Source organism: Tyto alba, unplaced genomic scaffold (genome assembly GCF_018691265.1).
Source record: "Tyto alba isolate M040663 unplaced genomic scaffold, T.alba_DEE_v4.0 Super-Scaffold_6, whole genome shotgun sequence".
Classification (NCBI taxonomy): Eukaryota; Metazoa; Chordata; class Aves; order Strigiformes; family Tytonidae; genus Tyto; species Tyto alba.
In genome coordinates this window covers 44,834,751-44,856,206 of record NW_024881327.1, presented here as the reverse complement: position 1 = coordinate 44,856,206, position 21,456 = coordinate 44,834,751, and the positions used below count along the sequence as shown (strand labels likewise).

The following is a 21,456-nucleotide window of genomic DNA, read 5'->3' as shown; positions in this document are numbered from 1 at the left end:
GATGAAAAGAGTGGATAAATGCAGTTGTCCAGCATGGTGGCTTGTGTTACGTATCTCTGGTTTTCACCTGGGATAGTGTATAACATTTAGAGATTTTCTTTCCAAAAAATAATGGATGAACTTGAGTCACTTTATATTCATTCCTTTCTAGCTCACATGAAAACAATTTAGAATGAAAGAAAGCTGTGGTTTCTGGGGTTTGTTATGAGTGTAAGACTGCAAAGGCCTGATCCAGTGGTAATGAAATGGAAAAGTTTCTGACTTCGGTAGTCATGCCTACAGCAACATGGCCCAGTGGAAGCCCCCTAAAAGCTTTTCATCAAGCAGCACATTGTTTTTCCTCTGAGGAAAAGATTAGTCAGATCTTTCAGGAACAGAGAGCAGCCCTGCATCCCCATGGGAAAAGAAAGAGTCACAAATGTGCATGTCCCACAGTGCAAGTGCATCCTACACCTCCACCATGACTGCCACAGCTGGCATCATTCTACACAAGAGCTGGCCCCTGCACATGGGAGGCTCATCTCTGGTGAGAATTGCAGCAAAGGTTACTACTAAAGAATTGGAGTTAGGCTGTGCAGTGGTTCAGAGGGACAGTGAAAGTGCAGAATGAATAATGAACAGTTCTTTAATGGGGAGGGATTGGCTGTTCCCTTCATCATCAAGTTATATGCAATATATTCTGTTCTCAACTGTTTTAGTACCCCAATAAATCAAACCTATCAACCTGTGCTATTACTGGAGCTCTTTGCTAGAATTATAGTCTTTAATTGTATGTTTAATGATTGACCATTGAGAAGAATGAGAAGAACAAGTTCACTGCCTCTCACTACCTTCCTCAGTGAAGCTGATGAAGATTTTTCCCATCTTTGTGCTTTAAAAATTACTTAATAAATCTTTATAGACTCAGGAACAATAAAATCTCTAGATTTCTTTTAGGCGGAAAAAAATCAAAGTATATGAGGATAAATAATTTAGTTTAATACATCTCACTTCTCACTAAATAATGTTAGCACACTATTCAGAGAAATGCTGGAATGAAAATCAACTGAGACATATTAAAATATTAAACACAATTTGCCTGGTATATTTATTCATCTTTATGCCTTCCACATTATTAAATAAAAGTACTTTCAGGGGAGAATCTGGATGACAGTAATATAGAGAACGGTAATCAAGGCACCTCTGACAACACTATTTCTACTTCGAGTTGATGGTCAACAGACTTAGTGCAAACATAGTTCTTTCAATTTATCCCATGTATGTCAATACCATTTTTTATATAAGATATTAAGATGATAATGTACTGAGGAAGGGGCAATTTTTTTTCCAATGGCTTCTGAAGATTAAAAGGTTGACAAGTATGCATTGTTAGAGGATCATTATTCAAAACCCAAGTATTTACCAAAAAATTACTGTAACTTTGATCTGGCTTTAGTGAACTTCCCTCCATTTTAGGTGTAAAGACATGGTATTTTTCAGTGTAATACCTGCTGAAATAGCCATTCTTTCTGAGATGATTTATATGTGTGGTCTCATTTTAAGTGTTTTAACTCATTTTAACTACTAAAATGCTTTTTAAAAGGCTTTGGGCATAGATTTCTCTAAACAAATTAAAGTAGAAAATCCCTCTTTGTTTTTTCAGGCACTTTCAACTTCAATCAGAGCCAGAAAACTGCTGAATTTTATTTCTACATATTCCTTCACTGATGATACCATTCCTCTTTCTTGCTGAGAGTGCATGTGCATTTGCACATTCACATCCAATTGCACACAGCCTAGGTTCTGGGATTTGGGTTTATTTTTTCCTCTTTGGATAGGAAAGGTGGCTGGGAATTCAGTGCTGTTAAAGCCCATTTCCCCCCCTGCCTGTAGGGAGATCCAGCCCACCACTTCTTGACAGACAGACTGCTACCTGCCAAAACCTGTGAGCAAGGGGAAGGAAGAGGTTTTTCAGCTTCCCTGCTGAAAGTCGTCTGTTTGAGAGCAAAATGTAGCTTAGCCAGTGACTAAAGGCAAGTAAGCAAATCATTCTAAGTAACATTTAGGGAGATCAAAGGGGAAGAAGTCCGGATACCACTTCTTACAATAAGTATCTTTGCATTAAAAAGAAACATAAAAAGTCTTTGAGGCAGGGAACAGAACTCAAAGTAACACCTTATTCTCCAGATGACAGGCAACAAAATGCTTACTAGTCTGACATAAAAGTATTGACTTAAGATGACAAAGAAAAAGCCTCTGCCAAGGAATCAACCACATACCTCAAAACCTCTAAGCACAGCTAGAAAAAAATTGATAGACAATCATTGATTCTACCTAATGGCAATACCCCACTATCATTTATAGGTAAGCAGAGTTAAACAAGTATTTCTGATAGAAAATCAATGATACTATTGTGTTTTGCAGGAAAATATTTCCAGAGCTTTTTCTGAAGGAAATCATTAAAATAAAACATCTTTATATGACTATAACAAATACATTTGAATATTTCAAAGAAGATACATAAATTATGGAACTGAGGCTTGATTCATTTGCCTAAATTTTGGCAACAAAGGTCTAAACATAGTGCTGGAGCAGTACCTGAAGGTTAAGCAGGATTTGCATCTCCACTGGCATTAGACATCTAGGTTTGGACACCTGAACCAAGCCCTTTTGTCTTGTACCATTTGAGGATGAAACAAACAATTGAAAAATCTGAAAATAGACTATAAAATCAATGTTCATAATTTTAACTCAACTGTACAAAATAAGTACTTTCCATTAGTAAAGTGACTGTTTTTATACTGTAGTCAGATGAGAGCCACAATATTGTAAGATTACTGATTAATCATAACCACATTCAAGTAAGATATTTGGACAGTAAGGATCAGACTAAATACATATGTTTACAGTAGGAAAATCTCTCATTATCAAACATTCTGTAAAGACATTACATGATTACATCTGCATCTACACGTCTTGTCTGTGATGTTTTTTTCTTTCTCCTGAAGAAGTGTCCAGATTATTTTAAAGAAATCTTTCTTCTTAATGACTCCAAATTTAAAATATCTTTTCAAGTAAATGCAACCATCAAGGGGTTTACTGCAGATTTCAGGGAACATTAAAATGTCAATAATTAAACACTGCAGGAATAGAAATTTTGAATTAAAATGGTTCATAAGGCTTGCTATTTTCTGTCTTCAAAGTGTTTTAAAATTATTTTCCAATAAATTCAGGGGAGTTGTTCTTTTTTATCCTACATTTTTTAAATGAATGCAGGATAACCATAAAAAGGATTTTTTTTTTTTTTTTTTTTTTTTTACCCCAAGGAACACCAGAGCTCCAGGAACAGCTTATTTGTTCTTATTTATACCCATTAACAATTTTGAGATGCTTTATTTTGTGACAACTCACAGTTTCATGTAAAAGAGGTTGATGAACACAGGATTCCTCTACAACACTCATTAGATTTATTCACATTAGAAATGCATTGCTTTCTTTGCTGGTCAATATTCATTCTTCTGAAACTTCAGATTTTATTATTTGATGAATTTTACAAACATCATAGAGTTTTCAAATCCAGGAGTACTGCAAACTCATAAAACAAATGTTTGCCTCACCTTTTGTTATCAGGATCAGATACTGAATATATTTTAATATCATTCTATTCCTTTCAAGGTATTGAAATAATAAAGTAAAGTAAGTAGAGCCTGCTGACATTTTCATTGTCTTGTTCATTCAGTGCCCTCCTTACGACTTTCAAAATAAGACAGAGTGGGACACATTCAACTAAAATTTTCTGTCACTTTCTTGAATCATGCATACTAATACACTCACCTGGCTTATCATGGCTATTCTAAAATATTTCTTCCTATTCCTGTTAATGGTGGATATAGATCTTTGCATACTGGTCACCAATGAGAAGCGCTTGAGATGCACTACTTTAAAACAGCATGGCAATAATGAAACAGCACGACCTGCAGTAAAAAAGATATATTAGAAATAAAAGGAGATACTGCAACAAAAATGGCAATCTGATTCTTGTTTTTAACAGTGAATGTAAAACGTGGGTAAGTATTGTTCATTTCAATAGCAATCAATTCATAGATATACAGACATTGATCATTAGCATTTGCAAACAAACATCATCTCTTTTCTAAGAGCTGAGAACCTCTAGTGCAGTGAATGATATTTTTCATATTCCAGTTCAATATATTTTTTATATTTCTTTTGTATTTGCTTTCAAAACAAATTAGGACTGCAATACTATTAATACTGTTCTTCAAAATATTTTCCATAAAGGTGCATTCCCAGTCACACAATCTGATATTTTACTCCGCTCTTGAAATTGTTCCTTTAAGTCTCAAAGCTAAAAAAGAAGGTAACAATCCAGTATATATTTTATCAGTAACTGATTGTTGATGAGACTTTTTAAAGCATACAACCTACAGGAAATCACAGCAGAGGCCACTTCTTTTTCATGCATGTATGGCTCAGTAAATATTCTTTGCAGTCCCTGATACTGTTAATGGAAAGCCTGAATTTAAAATGTCTTCTGTCATAACTTGTAATCATTAAGGGACAGTCTGCAACACTGGACAAGTCAGTGCACACCCCATCATTCTGTTCTCTTCCAGGAATTACAAAACAAAGCACAACCAGCTGACTTTCCACTGTTCTGTCTCTTCAGAGCTTTCTTTGTGTCTTTTAAAATAAGTGTCCTACATTCTACTAAATTGAGTTGTATTTCCAGAGCCTCTTGTTCCCATGTGGTTAGGTGTCTCTGGAGGCTTTCTTCTTATTTAGTCAACAGTAAATTGGGTGGTATTTAGGTCTTCCAAATCTAGATTACTGACATCTAGCATTACACTGAAGAAAAAGTTTGCTGCTTTGTTGTTCAGTAATGCTTTCTGCCTATGGATCAAAAGCTGGGACCTTCACCCTCCAAACATGAAAAAAAGGCATTACCTTCCCTGGACCCCCAAGCCCCAGGCTGAGTTCCCCACCACACAGCAGTATACCAGGGGCTCTGCTGCTGCTTAGGGATGAGGAAACTGCCCTAAACATACTCTCCAGATCATCTGACACAAAGCAGGGTGCTATGGCCCTGCTGTATGTCTTGGAAGGGACATGTGGTGGGTCTATAGACGCCTTGGGGAGCAGGAATTGGGTGATAGCAGAGGCACATCAGACAGCACACCAGAATGGCCCACGGTGTTTTCAGCACAAAATCACCATGGGCAACAGTACTGACCAGTTCGTTACTATGTGGAGACACACAAAGGGCTTTTCTCTCCTGTCACTTGCCGTAGTATAAACCCGGATGAGTCCTGTGGAATGTAGTCAATTTAGGCTGACATTAACCTGGAACAAATGTCTATATCTAGCCTCTTCATGTATACTGAGAGACAGGGCTTTGTTGTTGTAATTACATTTTTTTAAAGATGTGAGTTGCATAAATCTCATAATCATTTCCTCTGTCTATAATGGCTGTAATCTGCAGTTCAAGAAGATTCCTAATTAATATTAATCCCCACCCTGTGCACAGTGTGTTTTGGCAAGTAATTAGGTCTGGAGGGATGGCCAAACACACTGATCTTCAAATTTTGAACAATTTAATTATAGGCTTGTTTTCACTGTGGAGCTGCATAAGCTATGAGTTTAGTAGAGAGCATCAGCTCAGTCCCGTTACCGAGGCTGTCTCTGGAGCGAACAGCAGAGAGTGCTCTGCAGGAGGGAGAGCAGGCTGCTTAGGCCTTCTGCCCAAAACCATTTGATTTAAATGAAAGTCAAACTATCAGCTTATGTGAGTGACTTTACCTGGAGGCTGCTCTGTCAGAGTGCCGAGTTTGTTGCAAATGCCTTCCTGGGAGAAGCTGACTAACAACTGAAAGCAGAAAGTAGCCACTCAAAAGAAGGAATATTTTAAATTTTAAATGAGTTCATCAACAAAGAAGCTGCATTTGTCATAGATTTACAGAGTAATTCTGCATAACTCTGCACATGAGAAATTATTCTCTTTACTCTTTTAGAAATTCAGCCTTTTCTTAGATTTTTGAAATTTATTTCTTAGTATTTTTTACTCATTAAGCTAGATTGGCTAATACAGAGGCCACCTTTAAGGATAAATTGCTGTTCTAGATACAGAGGGAACCTCATCTATCCCAACCTGTCATTCACTAGATGTTTCTTTGATGCCAGGTGATGGGACCTTCACTGGTAAGAGGAGCTCTGAACCATTTACCCACTCTTAACAAATGTTCTAAAGAAATCCTGAAACTTCATATCAGTCAAATAGCTGTTGTATGTCTCACTCCATTTTTCAGAGATAGAAAAGAATCTCAACTGCTTCTGCCCAGTCAAAGGTGTCAAAACACAGTGACAAAAGCCCCAGAAGGAACAAGATTGCTAACTTGTCACTGATTTAATTGACTGAGAATGATAATACAAGCAAATAATTAAACGTGTAATGGTAAGTAACAAATGCAATATAAATGATTAAATGCGTTTCCACAGGTGTTTCAGAAAGGCCTGACTTGTAAACTCTTCACTTATAGCCCAACCGTAATTGTGGTGGATATGAGCCAAGATTTGCACCTGCTGGAATTGCTTTATATAAGTAGAATCAACCAGAACATCTGACTGGGATGCTCAAGATTAAAGATTAAGAGAAGAAAAAAAAAATCTATGATGCATTGGTATTTCCTCACAGGATACTCCCTGCACTGTCAAGCATGATTGCCTGCTTTGCTATGCAAAGTATTTACTCACTTGGATAATTTAACTGTTGAAGAATAATTGATCTTGAATAAGTGCAATAAGAATGTGTATCTCTCTGATTCACACTGACACTTTGAGCCCTTACACTTGACCCTGGTATGCTGCGACATCATTACTTATGGCTGTGTCTTCCCCTGAGAGCTCCCAAGTGCTCCTACAGGGAGGCTGGCTCTAGGAGGGCAATGTTAAGAGACAAATATGTCTCACACGTCTCTCTGCAATGGACACCAAAATGTGTTTCAACAGGATGTGAATCTGTTTTAGAGGAGGAACAACTGACAAATGTTACAGGCATTTAGTCTTTTTATAATAACAGTGCATGTGTGTTGGTATTTAATGTTTATGCTGGTACACTTCAAGTGAACGTTCACATCTAAGTAGGGGCCTTTTCTGCACTGAGCTCTGAACCAGGCACTCATGATTCATAAGTACTGACATCAATTCAAGAGTTTGAGTTAAACTTTGATTCTGCACAGTATTAATAAAACTTCTTCAGTAGCGATTTTTTCTTTACACGACCTATAGTTAATTTGCATGGCTTCTGTGGTTTTATTTTCAAGACTGAAAGACTGTTAGAGTTAGCTGAATCTTATACAGCTATGAGAAGCAAGTAGAATAGAAAAATGGAATGTTAAATATTGTGCTAAACCATCTTCCATTTTCAATAGCTGCAGTAACTTAAATGATCAAGGACTGGTAACAGACACCATAGGCTTCTGACTGATGATGGTCTTTCTACTGCTAATCAATTATTTCAATGAGTTATACTTTTTTGATCTTCTGAACTTTCTGTGAACTTGAAATCAACATTTCCTTCACATGACAGATAAATAGCAGGCTACAGTACTTGGTGCTGCTCCTGCTTTGCATCATTTGTGAGTTAAATCATTCTTATTTGGAAGATCCTATGTTTGCCACATTCAGTAGATAACGTATTCCTAAAGGTACACTGCAATTTTTGACATATTTTATCTAATATTCTTGGTGATTGCCATTAGCCTCAATACAAATATAGAGCATAAACTACTGCACACTGCAGATGTTGAAAAAATTGGTAAGATCAGGAAAAACAGCACACAAGTCCATACTCCTCAGATGTTTTGTGAAGGGGGATGAAAATAGCAATTTCATCCCTTCCTCCTTTTCCTTCTCTTTCCCTTCTTTCCTCTATCTTTTCATTTCTTCATCTTTCTTATTGGCAAACATGAGTAAGAATGAGTTATATCAATTAAGAATTAATTTTATGACACCTTTTCTGCTTTGTAAGATGCTCCTAATGAGACATTTTCACTTAAAAACTTTGTTGACAGTTATTTATTGATATGTACTGATTTGCCATTTCTAAATATAAGACCCCATTCATCAAAACACAGAAGGACATGTATAATTTTAATTACGTGCTTCAGTTCAAATCCAAAATAGAGAGTAAAATGTCAAATGCATCTCCCTGACCTGCAGGTGATTCTCCAGTGTATTGCATAAAGTGCACCAAGAGATACTGCTGTAGCAGGGAGGTAATGCCTGCTAGAAGTCACTACTCCAAACTCATTTCCAATTTTGGGATCCTTTCTGGACTAGACAACTTGTAATACTGGCTGGAAGTAGTGTCAAGTCATCAAAGAAGTAAAATATTACAACACAGAGTATCAGAATTCTTGGCAATGTTTTAAGTGCATGTATGAAAATTACTACCATCTAATATCAAGCTGGAACAAATGAATACAATAAGGAAAAGAGTAATATTCTTTACAGGGCTTTTACTGGTCCTTACTAGCAAGGTCCAGTGTGACGTCAATGATGTGTTGACATGACAGATGCAGATACAGTGTATATACAGTCAAGGCTCACTTGACAATAGTGAAAAGGCTTCTCGATTGAATTGTCCTTTTCAGTGGAGGAACATTACTCCCTCAAAATTAAATACATGAAGAAATGTTGGATCTCCTCTGATAGCATTACTAGAAATAAGGTAGCTCTTTTCTGTATATGGTGAAATTCACACTGGGGACATATGAACATCAATTATACATAACTACCATGAAAATAAAAAAAAATACCATGAAAATATTGCAAGAAAGATTAATAGCTCTAAAATGAAGGATGAATACATAAGGAATAATTTTCAGTTGTAATATTCAAATAAACTTTCAGATATGGCAGAAACTGCATTTAACATTATACAAAAAGAATGGGAAACCATTTGTAAATTTTATATTAGTACAGCAGAGATTTTTCTTTATTAAAACTAGGCAAGAAGAGTGGATTAGCAATGCCACATGGGATGCTATTACAGAAAAAGACAGGATAAGTTAAATCTACTTAATACATTAAGGCCAGAAAAGTAAACAAAGGAAAAAGGAATGTAGGAATAAAGATAAAGCAGTAAAAAGATCTGCAAAAAAAAAAAAAAAACAAGGATAAAAGAGGTTCTGCTGATAGACAGGCACTGAAAGCAGAAGCGGCAGAACTGAAGGGAGACATGAGAACATTTTATCAAACTGTTTAAAGACTTACTGGAGATTTTAAGCCACAAGGAAAATGCAATGAGGAGTAATGACTGATAACAAATTAACCTTACGTTATTTTAGAGGAAAAAAAGAACAAAGGCAGAATACCTCCCAGACACTCAAAGAAAAAAACACCTTATTTTGCTAGTGAAAGATGGCAGAACTCGATGACTGTGTCGAAGAAATCAAATCTTCATGAGCTTAAAGTAGACTCTGAAAGATGTAATGCTAAATTAACAAATACAATTCAAATCACTATAGCACAGATATGAGGAAATGAAAAGGACAACATTGTATTTGGATATGTCCCTTAGGTTTCACGTGAAGCAGAAACAATACAATCCGCTCTTGTTCCCATGGAAAGTCTTTGCTAGTCAACTCTACTGCTTTGAAGCTGCCACTCACAGCAGACACAGGAAACACAGCAACATTTGCTCTAATTGATCTTGTGCAGGTAAGAACTTCCTCCTGCAAAGCATCGTAGAACAATGTACAAGATGGTAGATACCTCTTGTCCTGAACTGCATGGGGGTTGATTTAATAATGGATTACCATGGCAAGTAGTACCACCCTTTGAAATCACACAGATGGCAATTCGAAATATTAAGCAGAAGCATGCCATTAAGTAGATGCAGCTGGGAAGTGATGAACTTCGGTGACAAAGACCCCATGTTCTTCTCTCCCACCTTCACTAAAATGCATTGGAATGGATTCTGTTACTTGTTTGTTACTGTGGAAATGAGTATTTCAATATAAATGAAGAGACCAGAGATGTAAGGGTTTGTAGTCAAAATCTCTCTCCTAACTAAATCAGTTGAAAATATGTTATGAAAAAGGCTGTCTTACACTTATAACAAACAGGGCCTAGAAGTAAGAAAATGGAGATAGACAATGTCACAGATGATAAATTATCTACACAGAATTGTCTCTATTTAGAAGCTGAAGTTTTTACAAACTTTCATAACCTCATTTAAAATGCAAATATATGCATGCTTAAGTTCAGAACAATAAACTACTTCCCATACATATTACTGTGCAGAAGTCTTGCATGATTAAAAAAACACTGAAATCAAGGGGAAGAGTCTTCAAATACAGTGCAGAGTCCTAGAAAAATAATGCACTTACCCTGTGCAAATGGCACAGCTATCAGTACAGGTGTCTATGAAGGCTATTTAAAGTATTGACTTAATAAATAAGAAATGAAGAAGCCTTAAAATGAGTACAGATAATGGAAACAGTACAAATAGGAAAAAGGAAGAGCGGGGACATAGATCTATTTTTCATGACTCTCCAGTAATAGGGAGAATCAAACAACTACTTCTGCAGTAGCCCCAGGTTTGGTTCCAAAGAGCTGAATCAATGGCACTCTGCAACATTTATGGTTAATGTGATCCTGTTACAAAAACAAAAAGACTTGCAGAAATGAGCTAGACAGGATATGGTTGACTAACATTATTTGACTTCTGCTTTATGGTCCTGCCAACAGTGACACTGTTCAGTAAGACCATGAAAAAAGGTTATAAATATGCAAGAGAAGAAAAATTGCATTAGGGAGCTGAACCAATAAATTTCTTTATTCAATTTTAGCTCAAGCATAATACTAACTTCAACATGGCAATTAAGTTTTAGTTTCACATCAAGGAAAAAGTAATGAATAAACTGGTTTTGATTTGGTCTTGATCCCTTAATTGTCAATGAAATACTCTTTCATACAGAATAATGAGTTTCAAATAGACTCATTTTAATCAAAATTTTCTCCTCCTCTGGAGACTGTACTAAAAAAAAAATCGGGGGGGGGCAGTTAATGAAAAAACATAACTGGTCCAAATTACGTTTTCAAATAAAAGGTTAGCTGATGCCTAGATTCACAAAAGAGTTCAATTTTCTTGTGTCAAATGAACAGATGCTGTCGCAAGCATCACAATGGAAGCAGGTTGATGCTTAGGTCTTTTGAAAATTTGACTCAATTTGTGGATACTAAAAGTTTACCCTGACTTCTTTCAGGAATTTCACAATCTTTCCCTTGTTAACAGTATTCAAGTTTTGAAGGACCTGAATTCACCTCCAAAGTAACTTGGTCTCAATATTTTTAGTTTCTTTCTTTCGAAATCCAGGACAGGCTACTTACTCTTCACCTCTTATCTCATTTTGCTATCACATAGTTTGTATTGCAGCTTATCTCTTTTACTACTCACAGAGACCTCAGCTAACCTGTCCTGTTTGATCATGGCATCCTGAGCAGATTTATAACGTAAATTGTGTCTCAGAAAGTATATAGATGTACAGAATGTTTTGTCAGCAGACAGTTTATTGCATGGTTGATAAGACTGCATAATTTTGCCTATTGACGTAAAGCTTAGTTTGAAGATTAGAGAGCACTTCCAGATGTTTAGTAAATCAGGCTGTCCTACAAACCTTTTTGTTTATCTAAGACACATTTCCAAAGTCACAAGGAGGAAGTAAGGAACCCAGTTCCCACTGAAAATCAAATAACATCCCATTTCTTAAGAAAGATTACATATTTCCTCTATAAATGACAATGTTGTTCTTCTGTGGAAGGAGGGATTATTAAAAAAAAAAAAAAACATACACTGAAGAGCATTTAATAGCATGGTTACAATTGTGATAACTAAAGATATAAAGTATAACAAGACAGGTTTTCAGGAGGAGGTAGTATTTTTCACTAACTCATCTGATATATTTGGGAGGAAAAAGTAGACAAGCTTTTGGGCACACAAGTTTTTCTTCAGATCTTAAACAGAAGAGGCAAAATATGTTTGGAAGTGTAAACCAGCTGGAACACTTTTTTCTCCTGTATCTATGTGTGTGCAAGGACAGCGTTCACTTGTGACACCACCATTCAAATCTGGCATCCTTATACAGCCTAACAGAAGCCTAAAGGTTTCAGTGTCAGCGGGAATCTTTTCACCAACTTCAGTGGCTGGGTTGATGTCACCTTTGGTAACTGACCCTGAGTTTGGACTTGAGTTCTTGAGGCCACTGCTGGCCAGTTTCCCAGTAACAGCTTTTGGATTTCCCAAGACTTGAACCCAAGTGCAGGTGGTGCATCAATTTGGCCAATACAGTCTTCTGGTAGCTCAAACTGAACTAAAGGTCAGTCCAACTTGAGAATCCAAAAAAAACCCAACAAGAAATAGAGACAAGAAGCAATAAGAAATAGTTCTGCTCCTCTGGGATCTTCTCAGCCTGCTGTGACAGGTTTGTAGTGAGATGCTGGATGAGGGAATAAAAGCAGCAGTGAGAGTATACAGCGGATGGATGGGTTTAGCACCATATCTATATCTATCTACCATATTACTTCAAGAAGTCTGGGCTTGGATCAGTTTAAGTCAGGTCCAGTTTACTGCCTAGAAGAGCCTCATCCAGTATCTAAACTTCAAAACTTTTTTTATTATTTTTTTTTTCATTTTCTTGGGAGCCTGTTAACTTCTACCAAGCATGAGTTCAAATGAAGGCCAATAGCTAGGAGCTCATAACTATTGGAAAGCCAGTTTTGAGAGTGAACATAACAGAAATGCAGGGTTTTGGAAGGAAAAAAAGCAGTAAGGTGCCTATCTGTTTTGCCAAGTTTCTATAAACCTTAACCTTTGTGTTCTATACTAAACCACTGATTTCCAAAAGCACAACTACATTTACCTCCTGTCGTTCACCCTGCTCCTACCTTTGTCTCTCAGTAGACTAAGCAGATTTTCATGAGGGCACATTTCTTGTATCTATGCCCATGCTTCATTCACCTCTACATATAGAGCTGGGGTGACGTACAGCTATTTAGGCAAACTGAATCTCAGTTACATACATGAAAACCCAAATGTTACTTCCCTGGCTTTAGTGGAGTTATATACTGAATTGTTTCAGCATCACAGTACAACTATAGTGCTAAAGAAACCACAAAAAAAATATTAATATTTTTCTCCCAATTTATTTTTATTTTTTTCCATATCCTAGTTGTCATTTCCTCATTAAAAATGCCAAATTATTGCTCAGACATTTACTTTTCCTTCCTTTTATTATAAAACCTCTGTATTGACTTATTTTGAGCAAAGATAAGTCTTGAAAAGCTTCAACTCTTTTAATCTGTAGGCCTATATCATTAGCTGAAAGTTTATTTCAAGTTCCAGTTCATACAACTTCAAGACGTACTTTGTCAGTTTGACATCGCAATTACCCTAGTAAGAGATCTGAATAACGTGAGGCTTATATACCCCTTTTCTGACAGTTCCTGAATCCCAAATGTTCATGTGATCTTGCAGTTTGTATTTACTGTATTTTAAACCCAAATGGAACCAGTTAGATCATACATTCTTCCTTTCTATTACCAGTCACATCAAAGGTTAGACTTTAAATTCCTGCACCTTGTCCTTTCAGTTCATAGATATCATTATAAAACTTTCAAATATGAAGAACTGACCACAAATGTAAGAGAGCTGCTTCAGTGCTTATTCAGGTTTCATGTTAAAAATGTGCCATTTACTTCTTGTCTGAACTCTACTAACCTCAAACACCATTCATTTAATCTTCCTGTAGCTTTGCAAATTTTTTAAAGAGCTCTCCTTATCAGATTCTTTGTCTACTTAGAAGAACTTGAGGGGGCATCAGATTTCTATTTTATTTTGTTCTATATGTTACACCTTGATTGTTTACATGATTACTGCTTCTGCATTTCAGTCGTATTAGAATTTGTTACCTGACAAAGTTTAGTTTCAACATTATGTCCTTTCTCCTTTAGATGCAGTCACAACATGTTTGTTAATGAGTTTTCAAATACAAAAAAAAAAAGCTTCAGGGAAAACTGCTTACAAAATAGATTAATGAGATTGTAATCTCCAGAGGAATTTTCCTTCCTATCAGTTAAGCATATTCACTTCCAACCCTTCACAATCCAGTTCATGTACCTACACAAACGTACAGAGAACAGAGCAGCCAGCACTGGTTGCATCAAAAAGGTAACTGAAATCAAGAGTTTCCCTTATCACGCCCCAAAGCCCCAGGCTGCTCTATTTCAACTTGTGGACCATTACAATATATTTTATTATTTCAAATATTATACAGTGAGAGAAGTTCTCTTGGGTACATGTGCCTTCACTACTTACAGTTTTGCATTGAATATGGTCCTGTCAGTAGTAAACAGAACATGCTGTTTATCTGTTTATCACCGAGTCTGCGATTCTCTCAAAACCTAGGGACACTGCATTTCTGGGTCCAGGTGGGGCACAGGAGGGAGGCATAAACCAGCTGCTCAGACTGGGAATGCCCACAGGCAAAACATCAGGTTCCCCTCTTTAGAAGTCAGCAGGATGATGATGGAGTACAGGCAGTTCCAAAACTCGGTATTAGCCATGAAATCCAGTCAGGCTGTGGTTTTCAGCACTGATCTGCCCTCCAATTTCTGCTGTAGAGATCTACCTCTATTACTGGATCTTTTACAGTGTCACAACAGGAAAAAGCACCCATCCCACACAAGCCAGTAACATTGCCACACAGCATAAAAGGAATACATTACTCTAGATTAAAAGCAAATTAAGTGGCTGTGGATGAATTCATATTCTGGATCACCTGAAAAGAACACAGCTAATCCTGTGGTTAGGGTTACGCTGTTGTATTACATAAGCACAGGCTCTTTTGCAGCGTGGCACAGGAAAAGCAAGCAGAAGCAGCAAAGACACCAGTGGGACAGCCCTTGCTCTGAAGAAGTTATGATCCAAAATCCAGGCTGTTCTCTTTACCTGACTGTTACCCTAATCTCACAATGCCCCACAAGCAATCTCCGGAGAAGGACCTGGGGGATATAGGGAGAGAGAAGGAAAGGGCTTGGGCAGAGAGAACGTATTCTCCAGTGCAGGGCAGTGGCTTTTCTATGGACTACGTACCGCCACAGACTAGCGCTGCACTGAACTACCTTCTTCTACCCTCCTTTGGGCAGGTTCGGCTGAAGAAAGAGGCACTAAATTAGCCCTGACTTCGTTAATTGTCAGCTCACAAATTTTCTTGCCGAAGGACGGCGATGTAAGACACAGGGCTGTCAGCCAAGGAGGTCTGCAGAGGTGTCCCTCACCCCGCTGCCGGGCGGGCGCCGAGGGAGCCGCCGACCCCCGCCCCCGCGCCGGTTCCCTCAGCCTGCCGATGAAACCGACCCCTCGGGTAGCTCCCAGAGCACGCCCGAGAAGTGGAAATAAGCGTCCTCGGTGCTTTCTTTCGCCTATTACCGAGGTTCCTCCGTTATCACGACGAAACCTAAACACTTCTCTGAGTTTTTCCCCCTCTGCTTCCCTCCCGGGCCAGCGCTCGCCCGGTGCGGTCTCGCACCGGTTCCCAGCGGAAAACCGCGCTGCCGGGGAAACGCAGGCTTTACGCGGGCGAGCACCTACACCGAACCCCTGCTTAAACACCGCTGCGCGTCCCCAAAACAAGCCGCAGAGCCCCCTCCCGCCCGCCGCGGCCCCCTCAGGGCGGCGCCGCCGGCCGGTAACGGCTGCCGGCCTCGTGCGGGCGGGCAAGGCCGCCCCCTAGCGGGCGAGGCCGCCGGCGCCGCCGCCGCCGCCGGCGGGAGGGGAGCCGGGCGCCGCTCCTCATGGCACCGACACCTCCCACCGCGGCCCGCGGCGGCCTCCGCCCCGGCCGCTGCCCCGCGACGAGGAGAAGCCGCTGCTTGAGCGCCGAGCGGGGCCGGAGGCGGCGGCGGCGGGGAAGCGCCGCGGCACCGCGCTGCCGATCCTTTCCCGGAGAGCGCTTGCGGGGAGGAGAGGGCAGCCCGGCTTCGCGGCTCCCGGCGCGAGAGACCCGACGGCGGCGGCGGCGGCGGCGGCAGCATCAGCATCAGCGGCGGCCCGGGGCGGTTTTCCGCCCGCTGGGGCGCTAAGCTGAGGCGGGCGCGGCGGCTTCACCTGTCGGGACTGAGCATGCGCGCGGCGGCTGGGCACGCCGCCGATTGGGAGCGCGATGCAAGACTAGGACGGAGCCGCCGGGCAGCCGCGACTTCGCCGGGAGCGCGCTGCCGCGCCGCCGGAGCGGGGGCGCCGGGAGCCGCTCTCCATGGGATTTGATGCCGCCGCGGCTGCCTCGCACCCTGCTCCCCGCCGGGATCCAGCTTCCCCCGCCGGCGACTCCCGTTGGCCGGGCGGTGCCTCCTCCGGAGCCGCGGGCTGCCTTGAGCCGGGCATGACCGGGCGGGCGGCGGGGGCCAGCCGTGCCCCGCTGCCCCGTCGCCGGGGGCCGGGCGGAGGCAGCGCTGCCGCGGTGGGGCGGCGCTGTCCGGCCGTGCCCTGAGGGGGCGAGGCGGGCTGCGGGGCAGCCGCTGGAGCGGGGGGCCGGAGGGGCAATGAGGGCGGCGGGGCGGCGGCGGCGGGGCGGCGGGGCGGGGCGGGGGCTCCGCGGGGCTCTCTAGGACGCCGGCGCCCCGCACACCCGCCATGGATCTGCTGCTGGTGGTGAACACGAGCCTGGGCTCCCCCAACGAGTCCCTGGCGCTGCCCCCCTCCTCGCCGTCCTCCTCGGCCCTCCTGCAGCCGCCCTCCCCCTACTCCCCGGCGGCCGTGGCCAGCCTGGCGGCGGTGGTGGGCTTCCTCATCGTCTTCACCATCGTGGGCAACGTGCTGGTGGTGATAGCTGTGCTCACCAGCCGGGCGCTGAGAGCCCCCCAGAACCTCTTCCTGGTGTCCCTGGCCAGCGCGGACATCCTGGTGGCTACCCTGGTCATGCCTTTCTCCTTAGCCAACGAGCTTATGAATTATTGGTACTTTGGCAAGGCTTGGTGTAACATTTACCTGGCGCTGGACGTGCTCTTCTGCACCTCCTCCATCGTCCACCTCTGCGCCATCAGCCTTGACAGGTATTGGTCGGTCACGCAGGCGGTGGAGTACAACCTCAAGCGGACCCCCCGGCGGATCAAGGCCATCATCCTCACTGTCTGGCTCATTTCAGCTGTCATCTCCTTCCCACCATTGATCTCCATGTACCGGGACCCTGAAGGAGATGGCTTTCCCCAGTGCAAGCTCAATGACGAGACATGGTACATCCTTTCTTCTTGCATCGGCTCTTTCTTTGCCCCCTGCCTCATCATGGTGTTAGTCTACATCCGCATCTACCGCGTGGCCAAGCTAAGGACCAGGACCCTCTCTGAGAAGCGTACGATGCCAGAGGGGTCCTCTCAGACTGAGAATGGCTTGAGCCGCGCTGCTGGCGGCTGCACGTCCCTGAGGATGCAGCTGGGAGAGAATGGACATTATTCAGTGCACCACTGGCGCAAAGCCTCTGAGCTGGAGGACATTGAGTTGGAGGAGAGCAGCACCTCAGAGAGTAGACGGAGGCGGAGCCGGGAGGAGCATCCCCGCAAAAGCAGCAAGAGCCAGTCGTTCTCCTACTCCTATTCCTCCAAGCACTCTAGTAGCCGTCTGTCCCGCTCTAGCAGTCGCTCCATGCAGTTCTTCTCATATCGCCGTCGCCGAAAGCGTAGCAGCATCTGCCGGAAGAAAGTCACCCAGGCCCGGGAGAAACGCTTCACGTTTGTGCTGGCCGTGGTCATGGGGGTCTTTGTAGTTTGCTGGTTCCCTTTCTTCTTTAGCTATAGCCTCTACGGTATTTGCCGGGAGGCATGTGAGGTCCCTGAGACTCTGTTCAAGTTCTTCTTCTGGATTGGGTATTGCAATAGCTCCCTCAACCCAGTCATCTACACCATCTTCAACCAGGACTTCCGAAGGTCCTTTAAACACATTCTCTTTAAGAAGAAGAAGAAGAACTTCCGGCATTGAGCTGGAAGGATGGATTTTCCTTGAGCAGGAATAGAGTTAGAAGGAGAAGTCTCTGTGCTGAAAAAGAAGTGAGGGAAGAGAACATGGGGTTTGGGCTTAAGGAAGAGAGCTCACTCCTTTGGTGGATCAGGGTGATGCTGTGTGGTATGGCAGTAGAGTCGGGGAGGCTGAGGGCATTCACTGTGGTACGGAATGGCAACACGGTGCTGGAGTGCGGATGGGTAAACAGGGAGGGGGGTGATTGTCTTTGAACCCTGACAGAGGGCATGGGGAGTCTGCAGAGGTAAATAGGCTAAGCCACTGAGTTCGGGAGGCAGTGAGCTTTTATGGGGTCTGGAATTTTGTGGGAAAGCAAGCAGAGACATAGAGAGGAAAGGATGAAGTGGCAGTGATGGTGGAGATTTGAATATTTATAAATAGAGCAGCTGGGGCCTATGGTGGGCTAGTCCTGGTAAGAAATTGGCTTTTACTGCTTATGTGGGGAAAGGAAGTGCAAAGTACCAGGAACTGACAGTGTTTTGAGTTATGAAAGGATTTAAATGTTTGCCAAAAAATCCCTAAAGAACAATCCAACCTCTTTTCTAAATAAACCTTTGTACTGTTAAAACCTTCTGAATGATGATTTTACACAGGGCTGAAGTCAAACAGAAAGCATGGGGCTTTCTTTCTCTTTGGAGGGGTCTTTGTATATAGAGCTGGATTGGAAATGTTTTTCCTATCTCCCCACAATTTTTGATTTGTCAGTGGGACAAACCTGGGAGTCTTGCATGTTTTCATGAAATATGAAAAAGAGCACATGCACCCCGTGACCTTATTTCCCCCTGTTGGATCACTAGGCAGTAAATTCCTGCTCCAGCCCTCTCAGATCAGTGGCCTAAGCACCTTGCTGTCCTGGAGCAGGTAGTGGAAAAAAAAAAAAATAGTTTTGCTGGACTCACCTAACATTTTCTGAGTTAAAAGAAAAAAATCAAATTTCCAATGAGCTCAACTTGCATGTGCCCTGGGGAACTTCTTCTCCCTTCTTTTTAGGTCCCTCTCAAAAAGCTTATCTCAGGGGCTGTCTGTGTGCTGTTCTCATTCTCGGACAGGCAGTTGGAGGCAGTCTGCTATGTAGATTTTCAGAGGAGGAGCAATCACCACACTACTAAGGTCTTTACAGTCTTAGAGCAACTAAATCCTTTATATTTATTTTTGTAATGAGAAGCATACGTTGCAGATTGTTAGTGCTGTATGTGAACAAATCTCAAAAGTAAGGTGCAGCTGTTCCAAACCTTTAATATTAATGTCGCTTTCTTTCTCTTTTCCTGTTTGTATTTCTAGTTTATGATTTCAGATGATTTTGTTGTGGGGAAGGGAGGGAAGAGGGGAGGAGAGTTTGAATAGTTATCAAAGCAAACTATATTTTCTGTGGGTTTATAAAATGTCATAAACTGTAATGAAGAGAATGAGAGACAGGGACTGTTGTCTGTACATTCACCACTGAATGCATAGCAAGTGTAAGACCCAGATGAGCATTTACATCCCTTCTCCAGTTGTGCTGCTGCAAGGTGTGTATTCTGCTTGTGGAGTAAATACTGCTCCATTTTATATGTATCACTCCTTCCATAGGCAGCAGGATTTGGCATCTGCCTCAAATGAATCCACAGTAAACAGCTCTTTGAAAAAATATAATGAAATCTAATCTCATACGGTAGGCTTCTTGAAACAGCTAAATTTAATCCATACCTGAGAATCATTAGATATCCTGTTCTTTACTCCCTCTGTTCTGTCTGACAGGTGCCTATAGCCCCTCTTCTCTTGAAATCTCTATGACGTAAGGAGAAATGATAGAGCAGTCACTTTGTTTCATCAGTTTTTCATAGTGAGCATTTGGTTCACTTAGCCCCAGAAGAGGAGGTTGTCAGTAGCTAAGATTCTCGTGCTAAGTAGGAGTTCTGCTGAAGTGAGGATTAGATGACTGCACCAAATGCGTTAGAAGTTTGCTTGATTTCACTAAAGAAACAACTGAGACATTTTCAAAGTCATAAGTCCGTAACTTATTGGAACCTTTCTTGAAGAAAGGCTTGCAGTTGTGAAAAGATTTGAGCTTTGTTTAAACATCCACACTTAAAGAAAGGATGTTAAGACTTATGTTCAGGAGCATCCCCTTGTAAATAACAAATGGTTTGGTACAAATATGTACCTGAGACAGATAAATAAGAGAAACAATTAGCAATTGAGAGGGGGGATTACAAGCCATTTTCTCTTTTGTAAAATGGAGAATTATTTTTAAAGTTACATCAAAAAGAGCTGAAACAAGCTCATATTATTTGTAGGTAATGATGTATCTAAAAAGTTCAGGTTTGTTTAATCTGAAGAAACTATATAATTGCCAGAGCAACCAAAGCAGCATATGGTACATAGCTACTACCTCTGAGCTACTGGACAGCTTCATTAGAGATACTTGTTCCTACCGAGATGAGGGTCTGCCTTTGTCATTTAATGCCGGTTTAGAGTGGTTTCCCCATCTGCAGACACACGGCAGTTTCACTGTTGCACTGCTTTTGAAATGAGATTTGTTGCCTATAAACACAATCCTTCCCCTTTGTTTTTCCTTGTAGAATTCAAGGAGTCTATGGGAATGAAATTTAATCGACAGTCAGATTTTGGTGGATATGAAGTATATATGGAATGACTGATGTGCCTTAAAAGTAATTTCTTCGCTATAAAATTATTCTCTGGTCATTATAAACATAAAGGAAATAATGCTTCTACTTTTGTTTTGCATTTCCAAATGTCTAAAATGGATTGATGCAGATACTGAATATCTATGTGCAGCCGCATACCAGGGCATTTTCTGTGGTTTTAATTTATTTCTCATCAGAGTTACTCATCTGATTCAATGCCTCAAGAGGATCTTATTTCTTCCGAGCTAGATAAAAAGTAATATTCATCAATAAAGATGTGCAGTATACACCCCTTTTGAGTGCATTTCCCTCTAAATTAGTGAATACAGAGGATTTCTATAAAAGTTGTTTTTAATGTAACTACTGAATATGCTTCAAGGAAGTAAAATGGGGCTGATTTATTTTTTTAATTACAGTGTTCTCTTATTACTTGTAATAGCTGAAGACTGGAATCTGTTTGTAACATATTGTGTGGTGTTAACTTTTCATAAAAAGTTATCAGCTCTACTACTCACACTGTGGTTGTGCTTCCACTGTAAGTTGACTAATAGCATATACAGGAACAAAATAGTCAATGCAGCATTTACTTAAGAAAAAGGGAGAAGATATTTTATGTTTTGAATGTGTCCGGTTGTGACTTTGATCACATCTGATGAGCTGGTTGAAACACTCACTGGTTACTGTTGTGGAAGAAGAAAATGTTGCTATGAAGCCATATTGATTTTAACAACAAGCACCTGATCTTTAACTCTTCATTTGCTC

The 21,456-nt window shown here is 41.2% G+C and overlaps 1 protein-coding gene across 1 annotated transcript; it reads left to right on the top strand.

Annotated features, from left to right (window-relative positions):
* Positions 1 to 16,640: 16,640 nt before the first annotated feature.
* ADRA2C (adrenoceptor alpha 2C) lies at positions 16,641 to 20,986 on the top strand. The gene has a single exon (XM_032987433.2). It carries the CDS (start codon positions 16,691 to 16,693, stop codon positions 18,026 to 18,028), a length of 1,338 nt encoding a protein of 445 aa, XP_032843324.1. The 5' UTR covers positions 16,641 to 16,690; the 3' UTR covers positions 18,029 to 20,986.
* Positions 20,987 to 21,456: the final 470 nt, after the last annotated feature.